An 11,288-nucleotide genomic window follows, 5' to 3' on the forward strand; every position below is an offset into this window, starting at 1 on the left:
GCTGCCAGTTAGCACAGGGGGTGATGTGTTATGGAGTTCTACCTGGCTGTAAAGGCAGGTAGACTCTGCAGCAGCAGGTACTCTGCCGTACTGTGCTATGCAGAAGAGCATTGTTTTGCCAGTTGGGTCTTTGTGAATCTGTGTGTAAAGATAATGTGTTCTTAGACTGGATTTACCTACTAGGTGAAGACCTGGAGAATGAATCTCTTCACCTGCATTCAACTGGCCTGCATTGTGCTGCTCTGGGTGGTGAAATCTACAGTGGCATCGCTGGCCTTCCCCTTTGTCCTGATCATGACAGTGCCATTGCGACGCTTCGTGCTGCCCCGCTTCTTCCACGACAGGGAGCTCAAAGCGGTGAGCAGACAGCTGTCCTCAGTCTAGCTTGCAACACTGGAATGAGATTTGGCAGCCTGAAAGGCTGAGAGATCATGGGCCAGCAAAGCCTTGAGGGTCTTTGCTCAACAGCAGTAAGTGGGTGGATGGCTTCCTTGGATCTTGTAGTCCTGGGAGTGCAGTATGAGATGGATGGGTAGCCTCGGGCAAGGAAACAGGTTCCTACCAGGCAGAGGCCTGGAATAAGGATTTCCCCTTCCATCTTGTGGCTCATTCATCAAGAAGCACTCCAATTCCCCACTGAACGAGCAGCAAGAACAGCCCAGCAGCACATCAGAGCCTATGGCTGTTGGCACTTCAGCATGTAACCACAGTGCCAGGGTGCTGGCAGCTCTTCAAGAGCTGGCGGCTCCTCTGCTGCTGTCAACATCCTGAGCTTTTGTTGGAGGAAAGCCTGGAGCAGCACCCAGAAGTGAGTGCTGCCAGCAGGGGGAGAGGAAGGAGCTGCAGTGCTGGACCAAAGCCCCAGGCATTAAAATAGAAAGGGCATCGGGCTGGGGATGCATGGATGGGCGTGGGGGTCTGAAGAAGGAGCTCGTTGGGAGGGGAAGGAGCACGAGCTTTGCTTTTCCCAGCACAGCCCAGCTGACTGGGTTGCTGTGTGCTGATCCCTCTGTGCCAGGCTTGACCCCACACTGGGGGCAGCTGTGGCCTTCATAGCCTGGTCTTTGCCTCTTCCCAGTTGGACTCGGAGGATGCGGAGCCAAATTTCGACGAGGATGGCCGGGACGAGTACAACGAGCTGCACATGCCTGTGTGAGCTGGGAGCTGCCCTCCCTGCTCGCCAGACAGGTGGCTCACGCCTGCTCAGCCCTCAAGAACGAACTGGAGACTTGCCGTGAGTCACACTGTCTCTTGCCTGGACCAATGAATGGCTGTTCCATTGCCCTGCAAGATGCAGCCCTGGCTCTGGCTGCCCCATCGCTCGCTCAGCAGAGGCTGTGAGTCTCTCTCCTCTTGGACCTGGTGGGCTGAGAGATGCCTCTCACATCCCAAAGCTGTGTGGGTCCTGAGTGCCCATGGGTCAGGGGTCTGTCCCCTCCCTGCTGGAGGCAGCCTGTGCCTGGTCTCCAGGTGGTGAAAGGGAACCATGCCAGCTGGTGCCACTGCATTCCCCTCCACTACCATGACGCTTGGGTTGCTCAGCACGTGACACTGAGCACTCACAGGAATGGGCTAGAAGCTGCCTCTTCTCCCAGGCCAACAATCTCCTCTCTCAGCTGGCAGATGCCTTGTTCCTGGTCCCTCTGCCCTCTTCTAGGAGTGCTCACACCTCAGCTACTGGCCCGTGGGTCTGCTGCAGCCTGGCAGACAGGCAAAGAGGGACTGGCACGCTGGCCCAATCCTCCAGACTGTCTTCTGTCCAGTCACCTTCCCACATGACTGTTTTCAGCTCTTGATTGACGTAGAAGAGGCTGTTTGGCTCCTCTCCATCTGTTTTTCCTACCTTATTTCCAAAGGCAACCTGCACAGGGAGGGAAGGCTGAAGACAAGCAGGTATCCTGAAGACTTGAATGTTTGCCCTCTTGTAGGAACTAAGAAGAGTCCTTTGTCATTCTGCACCTCCACAGAGGTTGCAGGAATAAACACTCATCACAGGGCTGTATCCCAGTTCCTGATCCCCACATTCCTGTCTCTGAGAACAAACCATATTTAAGAAACTATACAAGAAATGTAGTGCTGGAGCACAAAACAGTCCTTTGGGTCCCCTCCCTTTCTCTGTGCAGTGATCCACTGAGTCTGGCTCCCTGCAAGCCCGAAACCCCAGCCCGTTTTGCTGTCATACTGAGATCGACTTTCACATCCAGTGGTGCCCTCCAGGGGGGAAGGAGCAGCACTCAGGGTGCCCAACACTCAGCCCCCCATCACATCTGAGCAGCTCCACAGAATCACAGAATGGGTCAGGTTGGAAGAGACCACAGTGGATCATCTGATCCGACCTCCCTGCCCGAGCAGAGTCATCCCAGAGCACATGGCACAGGATTGTATCCAGACAGTTCTGCAATATCTCCAGTGAGGGAGACTCCACAGCCTCTCTGGGCAGCCTGTTCCAGTGCTCAGTCACTGCACAGTAAAGTTCTTCCTCACGTTCAGGTGAGACGTGCTGTGCATTACACCTTTCCACCTGACACAGCTGTTCCCTGGGGTGTCCCCAGGCTGGCAGCCTTTGTTCAGAGCTAGCCCAGAAACTGTTTGATGGTGCCCTTGCTGCCCCTGGAAACTCCAAAGGTAGTGCCAGAAGAGAAAGGCAGCCCAGCCTCTTCCTGATGGTCAGAGCTGGACTGGTCTTCCGGAGGAAGCTGGGATGCTCACTTCACCATTGGATTTGGGAGAAGATGCTGCCTCCATTCCCACTTACCAGCCTGGCTCCTGCGAGAGATGGTGGGTGCTTCATTACCGGGAGGGTCCAATGCCTTCTTCGGGAGGCTGCAGAAATATCCCATCAGAGAAAGACGCCTCCCCCGCAGCAGGTCCTGCCCACAGCCTGGTCCCTACAGGGCCTGGGGCGGAGAGACGAGTGTCTCTGTGTGTCTGTGGCCGTGTGTGTCCTGTCCTCCCTGTGTAGTATAGGAGGCCTGTTGTTTCTGTGCATTGTGACTCCTCTGACTGTAGTGGAAACAGCTACACCAATAAACTCTTCACAGGAACTGTGCCTCTGGCTCCACGCTTCTGGTTTTATCGCCAATGGCAATACATTAAATGGATTGAAATTCCCCAGCACAAAACTTCCTTGCCCACTACAGCTAGCAAGGTAGCAAGCACCAGCTGGAGCAAGGGCTGTCACCATGTTACCCACTAGCAGCATAAAGGTGGGCTTTCCATCATCATCATCAAGCAGGCTGGTTACTGTGACTGCTGGAAACAGGAGGCTGAACCCCACGTTTAACTGGAAACACATTCTTCTGCCTGCTTGCATCCACGTGCATGCTTGTGCCTGTGTGCTTGGCAGCACTCAGTGCCCATCTTGTGCAGTCTGTAGCCACACGCCAAATGGCAGGTCCATGGGCCGAGCACAGAAGAAACATGTCACTAAACACGTTCTTTCCATGCTTCCCAGGCAAGAACTGAGCCAGGTCCCTGTGAGCTGCTGGCTGCCTGCAGCCCGTGGTGATGGGTTGGGGGTCCTCCAGTCTTGCTCTCCAGGATGCTGATGCTGGGAGTAGGTAGAAGTCCCACTGCCCACGGTCAGTCACTGGCTGCTCCAGGGGCTGGCTGCTGAAGCAGAGGTAGGGGGCTGTGCCTGCCAAGGTGGCCATCCTGTTTCTGGGCCAGGTATGCTGGCACTGCCTGGCCTCTCAGCAGCCTCTCCCGGGTCTGGCAGTGCTGCAGAACCTGCAGGAGAGGAAGCAGTGTGTGTGCCTATCTCCTGAGCATTCAGTTGGGCTGGATGGGAGTATCCATGACCCACAGGCTGCTCCGCCATGTTAGGAAACTCCCACTCCCCACTCCTCAGCTTTCCCTCCTCACATGTGAATGACCAAACCAGCAGGCCATTGGAAAGGTTGTGGCTGTACCTAGTCCCACAAGACTCATGTCCTGGATGTCCAGCCCTTCCCGTGCAGCACTCCAGACCGCAGCCGTGCCCCCGCCCACCCTGGTATGCAGAGCAGGGAGCGCAAGCAGAGGGACACGTGCCTTTTTACCTCTTCAATCCTCCAGATGAGGATGGGCCTGACCTCTGGCTCCAGCAGCCAGTCAGCCTCCAGGATGCTGTGGTGGTACTTCTCCAGCTCCAGGCTCTTCTGCTGCTCCTTGGCCAGGGCAGCCTCACGCCGGCGAGCCCCCATTCCTGAGCTCTGCCAGGGCCGGGCCAGCCCCGGCCCCTCGCCTGCTGCTGCAGGTGCAGGAGGCGGGTGTGCTGGGAAACACAACGGGCCTGGGCACGAAGGGTGGCCACCCTCTCCCTGCGGTGCAGCAGGGCCAGCAGCTCCTCCTGGCTCTCCTGCAGCTGCGCTCGCAGCACCCCAGCACTGCTGCCTGTGCCTGAAGGCTGCAGTGGGATCATGGGGTTGGGCAAGCCCAGGGGAGAGTTGGGCTTCTGGGGAGCCCTGCTGCATGGAGGGGGCTGTACAGTGCCAGGAACCAACCCTGCTCTGCCCCATGCTGGTGGCTGCAGTGGCAGTGATGGTGACAGTGATGCTGATGGTGGCAGGGAGCGGCTGTACCTGTTGTGGTGAAGAGACACCCACTTCTGGGTGAGATCTGCTGTGGCCAAGCTCTGGTGAGAGACATCAGGGTGCCTCAAGACCCTCACAAAGGGCCCCACATCAGCAAAGCCACACAGGTCATGCAAACTCTGAGGGCTGAAGACCCTCTGGCTGAGGGTCCCACCCTCTGCAGCAGCAGCCCCCAGTTACACCAGTGGGCAAAGAGCTGTGCAGCCAGGTGGAGATGGATGCTGGGGGAGACCACTGGGTAGGGCAGGCAGCTGGCTCCTCATGCATGTATAAGTTCTCACAGAGAGAGACCACTGCCCTGGCATCAAACCTCTCCTTCAGTGTGCTCAGGTGCTGCAGGTAGGAGGCCAGCCAGTCCACATAGCTGCTGGCCACGCCAGGCTGGCAGTGGGCAAACCTCTGCAGGTGCTGCCAGCTCTCCACCTGCCCCAAGGGGCTCCGTGGCAGCAGCAGCAGCACGTGGTACAGGCTGTGCAGGTTGAAGCCCTCCTGGCAGCGCTGCATGTGCCTCACAAAGGTGCTGACCTCCCCTTCGAGGGCAGAGCAGAGTGCCTCCATGGGTGGCTGCAGTGATGGAGAAGAGTCGACCAGGATCACAGCTCATCCACGTGGTCCTGGGCCCTGGATGTGCTGGAAAACACACTGCACCAGGATTCAATGTAGGCAGGATCACTGCAGGGGCTCTGGTCTGGGTCACACGTGTGAACTCAGTCAGCAATCAGTTCTACCAAAGGCTGGTGTGCTGCTCCAAGAGTGGGACACCTCTCCAGCTTGGAGGAGTCAGTCCTGGTCGCTCTGCCAGAGGAGAGACAGTGGGTGGATGGAGAGGAGCGCAGCAGGGATGGGCTGAGGCAGGAGGAGTAAAGGGGCTGCAGGGGGTGCACTCCATGGTACCCCCACTTTAGTCAGACCAGAGAAGGAGAGAGGAGCTGCTGGGTGCTGGCACACCAGGAGCCTGCTGGAACACAAAATACTGCAGGGGGGAGTAGCTGAGAGGCTGCTTGCAGATTCAGGGGACGCTCCTGTGCTGGGGCTGGGAAGAATACCCTAGGTGCCTGTAGACCCTCAGTTCTCCAGGGGGTGCTCTGGGATGGGGCAAGCGTTCACTCGCTCCATGATGGGGGACTCATTTATGCCAGACCAGGACTGCACTCCCACCAGAAGTTTCTCCCTCTTTGCTATTTGAGAAGAGGTTTATCTTTACAAAAGTAAGCCTGTCCAGAGACTTAAAAATAGAAGGTCCATTTCCCAAATTATCAACCTTATTATTTTAAACAACTGTATTGTTTAAGCAAACTCTTTGGGTTTCTGTTTCTGCCACCTGGGTTCAAGTACACTCAAGTTATCTCCTCCAGTTATTTTTGTTCTCTGCAGCCAGGAGGGGCTGGCACACCTCTGTTGTCAGATACGCTGGCACCCATTCACACAGCCGTATGGCTGGGAAGTTAAGGAAACTGCTAGCCAAAACCATTTCCACAACAAAACTGTGAACAGGAGCCAGTGGTAAAGTTTCCCCTTTCCCCCCGTGTGCCTGAAAGTCCTTGCAGGGGCTTTCGTGTCTGCTTTTCAGACACTCAAACTTCATTAAAATAAATTGTGAAAATCTTTTTTTCTCTTCCCCATGAGGGGTTTGGGGAGGTGTGGGGCAGGTAACAGTGGCGGGAGGTGGCAGCACAGTGCACTCCTCACATTGGCAGGAGTGAGTGGCTCCTGCTTGCAATCCCCAACACAAGTGGGTTTGTTCAGATGTGAATTGCATCCATCTGGGGAGAGGAGAGCTGATGCTGAGCGGGGCAATGCTTGGGTGTGAAGCCCCAAGAGCAGCCCCAGCTCAGGGGTGCTGGGGTCCTGCTTGCTGTTGCAGATGCTGAGGATCACCCTCAGCAAGTACTGCTGAACACCGGTGACCTTGCACATCCCTGCCATGGCCCCAGCCCAATGCTCTCTGTCTCCTGCCCTCCATCCACCTCCCCTTCAGGTCACTCGAAGTAAGGGACTCACCATCCCCAGGAGAAGAACCAGGGAGAGAAGGAAGGGCCGAGCAAGGCCCTGCTGACCACCAGTAGAGGAACCTGCCCTCCTCAGGCATGGACACAAACCTTCCTCCCCATGGGAACAGCAGGTTTGGACATGTCCCTTGTGCTGCAGCCAGCCTTTCCTGGAGCCAGTTGCCAGGTCCACAGACATTGCCACGGAACTACAGGACAGAGATGAGGCTCTGTCCAGCTCTTCTCCTCACACAGGTCTTAGCAAAGGATATTTTTCTAGCAGGGATGTCTGAATCCTGGGCAGAGGCATGGACAGCATGTTTCTTCAATACAGGTGAGTACTCCTGTAATCAATCTGGCCCTCACTCCTTTCCCCTGGGAGGTTTGCTTCCTGGCTGCTGCCCCGTGCCCCTGCCCCATCCCTGCCAGCACATCATCCCCTCAAGGCTCTCCAGCCCCCTGGCTCTCTGAGGTGCCTGTGCTGGGACTGGTCTCCAAAGGGAATCTTTGCAGAAGTGATTGAGGCACTTCTGGGACAATTATTCTGTGCCTGTGCAGGTTCACCTGTCCAGGTGCATACTTTTGGCTTGGATGCACCTGATCACAAGCTGCTGTGTCTTGCTCTGCAGAGATGGTTCTCATGAGCTCCCATGCAGAGAGGGGGCAGTGCTGCTGTGAGGTGTGGACAGGGAAGGCTCAGCCTGAGCTCTGAAATGTGACTGCCAAAGCTTCCTCCCTGCAGGAAGCAGCAAGGAGGTGGGCTGGCACCCATGAGCGTCCTACATGGCTCAGAGGGGGCCATGCAGGAGTCAGAACAAGGAGTGCTGAGCACCAGTGCTGCACACCATCCCTGTCTCTCCTGGCACTTTGTTCTGTGACCCCCTGGGCTGCCAGATGTGATCTTGTCATTGAGCAGAACATGATTTCTGCAGAGAAGGGGAGACCTTGTGATCTCTGCTGCAGGAGCCCAGCTGGATGATTTCCTTCATCTATCAGCCCAGTGTCCCTGGAGGATGCCTCCCCTCTCCAGCACAAAGAATACAGCAACCTCGCTGGGGCTGGGAGAGGCTGGGAGAGGCTGCCTCCGGCTGTGCCAGGCTCTCTTCCTCAGCAAAGACAGATGGCCAGATGCTGGGGCCAGCTACTGCAGCTCTGGACTGTGGTTGCACTCACTTTTCGGCCCTGGAGGAGTTAGCCCAGCCTTGCCTGCTTTTTTCCTTCGCTAGTCCAGGAGCACAGAATTTCAGGTTGCCTCCAGGGACTTATAAGGGACAAACACAACAAAACAGGGCAGGGATTGGCACCAGTTTGACTGCAGGTGCACAGCGAGAAGAGCTCTCTCCTTCAGCACAAAAAATGATTTTGCAAGCTGAAACTGTGCAGACAAGACTAGGAAGGGGAAACGTGCGCAGCTCAGGCTACCAGCACCCATCAGCAGAATTCAGCCAGGGGTAGAGATATGACACCATTTAACCTCCTTGCTTGCTCGCCTGGGTTGCTGGCTGTGAAGGAGACAAAGAGCTCCCCTGGCAAAACAGCCCAGTCTGGGAATTGCCTACACCACAGCTGCCTGACATACTTTCTACAGCGTGAATCACATAGTAATGGTATCTGCAAGCAAAGCCCTGCTTATGCATTTAGTCAAGCAGAATCCACAATCTGCTTGTAGCAGAATCATCTGTGACCTCCACAGCATTGTGCCATTAATAGCAAGTTTGGTCTGGGTCAAACAAAAGCAGGGCAGACTTAATAGGAGAGGAAATGAGGTGGATGCGCTTGGCTGGCCTCTCCCCACATGCTCCTACTGTAATTATAGCCTGGCGCAGTTCAGCTCCCTCATTCACAAATCTCGTCCCCGGGACTGCATTTCTTGGCCAAGGTGTAAAAGCCACACACGGGTACGTTGTGGCCCCGAGCAAACCGGCAGCAGCACAAAGGGAGCAGTGGCAGGGAGCCTCAGCTTGTCACTGCCAGGAGCTGGATGTGTAGCCTGGGGTGTGGAAGGGAAAGGAAGGAAGGGTTGAGCTGAAGAACAAGACCAGGACCGTTATCTGCAGAGAAAGCTGGAGATACCTTATTATGGGTTTGGTTCATCAGCATGGCCAAGTGTAAATGGGGCTGGTAGAAAGTCCCAGCTATAGTGCTGGCCCTGGTGATGCAGCTCAGGAGGGTGCTTCAGAGGCCAGGGGGTGGCACATGGTCACAGTGGGGTGCATGTGCTCAGCATCCACCCTCTGGGCCCATCTGCTCCAGTGATCTGCTTTTGTGCTCAGGCTGAAAATGAGGACAACATCCTGTTTTCCTGACCTACAGAGAAGGGGCAGCCCTGGAGGGCATTCCTGTGCCTGTATGGGATAAGAAGCTTTTCCCACTGCCATCAGACTAAGCAAGGGTGTAGCCGCCCTTGGCCTGAGCTCTGCAGTGTGCAGAGGCAGCCCTGTGCATTGCATTGCGGCTCACTGCTGGTGGCTGAAGTGATACAGGAGCCAGCAGGGTGCCCAGGACAGATAAACCCTCCCCAGCCCACACCATCCTCCCTTAGAAGGAGGACTCCCCGTCATGCTCCTGCTCTCTGGGGGAGCAGGTGCCGCAGTGCTTGGTGTGACCCTGTGAAAGCCTCTCCAGACATCCTTAATCACATTCCTCTGGAACAGGGACACATCTGGCACAAACATGATCCTGTCCCCAAGGAGCTTGGGCTAATTCCTGTCATAGAGCCTCAGAGCAGCCCCGGGCAGGGAGAGCTTCACCAGAGCTTTGATCATCATCATTGCACTTTGCAGGGGATGGGGCTGGAGGAGAGGTCGACAGCTTCATGACCTGAGTTCAAGCAGCCCAAACCTGAGCTGGCCTGGCCAGACTGACCAAGTCTGAGGTGTGGCTGGGCTACCCACAGTCTGGGAATGGGAGAAGGGAGGACCTGCCTTTTTCAAGTGTTGATTTATAACCTGATTTCAAAGATTTGGTTGCCTCAGCGAAGCAGCAGGGCCTGGCAGTGGGGGCTGTGATGGAGGAAATGCATAACAGAGCACAGATGCCCTCCTGCATCTGTGCCTCCCTGTGCCTTCGTCCGGTCCAAGGTATCCTGCCTCTGCTGCTGACTCTCCCAAATGAGATCATCCCAGGGATGATAGTGGAGGAAATCAGTCCTCCACCCTACAAGCACGGTTCTGATGAGCCATTGAGGAAGCGGGACCTGCAGCCAAGGTGTCACAGCTCGTTCCCTCGCAGGCAATGGGAGAACAAGTCTGTCAGATGCTTCCCACCTACAGCGTGGCATGAGGGCCTGCCTCCCAGCAATGTGCCAGACCCGTGGCAGAAGAGGAAATTAAGATATTGTCTGGAGTCCAGGAGGAATTCCTGCCTCAGCTTGTTCCTGCCAGTCCTCTGCCGACCTTCCCTCGGTGTGGAAAGCCCAGCAGGAAGCTGACTCACTGTCTGCTGCTGCCACGGCTGGGTGCGGGGCCCTGCTGCCTGCAGCACCAGAGGGTTGCTCCTTTCATGGATGCAGGGATAGCTCACTGCTCAGACCCACCAGCACCTGCCTGCCCTGGCTGTCCCCTCCCAGAGCCCTGCACTCTGCTGACAAGCAGAGGAGAATAGCCACGGCATCCTGGTCCTTGTGCTGTCTGCAGATGGGCTGAGAGGAGGGTCGGGAGCTCGTTGAGCTGCTGACATTGCTGCCAAACACGGTCAGCACTGCTGTGCCAGGTTTAGGGAAGGAGGCAGCCCCGAGGTTGGGGGGTGGAGCAGGGGACTGATGGGCTGGAGAGAGGTCCCAGGCTTTTCCTGCACGGTGGGGCTCATGTGATAGTGAGTCAGCAATCACCTGATTATCAAAGCTCCGTGAAGAAGCAGGTGGTCACAGCCACCCCTTCCCAGGAGCAGCACCTGATGTGAGCTAGGAAGCGGTTCAGACAGTGCAGTTTCCAAGTGGGCTGTACAAACGCAGGACTGGTGCTTTAATCCTGTAACAGAAAGGAACAACACACTTTCAGGTGTAAGTTTCTTGCCAAGAGTCTTGCCACCTTTTCTACAAGGCTGATGGAGAACAGGGCTTACAGCATCAGTCACTGATGATCCATTTGGGAAAATCCAATGTTTATTGATTGAAGAGCTGGAAAGTTATTTTGTTCTATGGACTAGGTTAAGGCACATTCTACTTCCCTCTCGGAAAGTGCCAGTCAACAATAGTGTTAATGCTAAAAACCTGCCCTTTTGAAAGGTTGTATCCATCTCTTCTACCCTGGATGACAGGAACCATTGCCAAAGTTTCTCCAGGGAAGCCTGGAAGGGGATGTGTGGTGGTGGAAAGCCTGCTGGTGGAGACTGCTGGCCGGCAGGAAGATAGAGGAGAAAGAAGTGTGCTCCTCAACTTTCCTGTGGCTGTGAGGAGCTCCACGGCCCCCTGGTGACCAGCCAGAACTGTGAAGCTTAACAGCTAAAATTGTCTGCAGAAACAGCATCAGCGGGAATCCCCTCTCCTCCCGTGAGGAGAAAGCTGGCTGTGGCAGAAACAGCCTGGCAACAAATGTGCGGCTGTAAGGAGGACTGTCAGGGACACTGTGAGTAGATCTAATCCCCTTCTCTGACACAGTGATCGGTCTTGTGGATAGAAGTATTAGGTGTGAGATAAAAACTGCAGTTAGGCCTCTGGTGCTGCCTTGCATGATGCTTTCGTAAAACAGGGAAGGTGGTGTAGATTAAACTAATCCAGCACAAGTAC

The 11,288-nt window shown here is 55.7% G+C and overlaps 1 protein-coding gene across 2 annotated transcripts in view; it reads left to right on the forward strand.

The window, feature by feature from the left end:
* SLC4A3 (solute carrier family 4 member 3) overlaps positions 1 to 3,049 on the forward strand; it is a 33,569-nt gene extending 30,520 nt beyond the window's left edge. Inside the window, exons 22-23 of one of the 2 annotated variants that reach the window (XM_040069344.2) lie at positions 184 to 357; positions 1,079 to 3,049. In XM_040069344.2, coding sequence (XP_039925278.1) covers positions 184 to 357; positions 1,079 to 1,156 — 252 coding nt within the window. In that variant the 3' untranslated portion in view covers positions 1,157 to 3,049. The remainder of the gene's footprint in view (positions 1 to 183; positions 358 to 1,078) is intronic. The other variant, XM_040069345.2, reaches the window with a different exon arrangement.
* Positions 3,050 to 11,288: the final 8,239 nt, after the last annotated feature.

This window comes from Hirundo rustica, chromosome 7, assembly GCF_015227805.2.
Source record: "Hirundo rustica isolate bHirRus1 chromosome 7, bHirRus1.pri.v3, whole genome shotgun sequence".
NCBI classification, from domain to species: domain Eukaryota; kingdom Metazoa; phylum Chordata; class Aves; order Passeriformes; family Hirundinidae; genus Hirundo; species Hirundo rustica.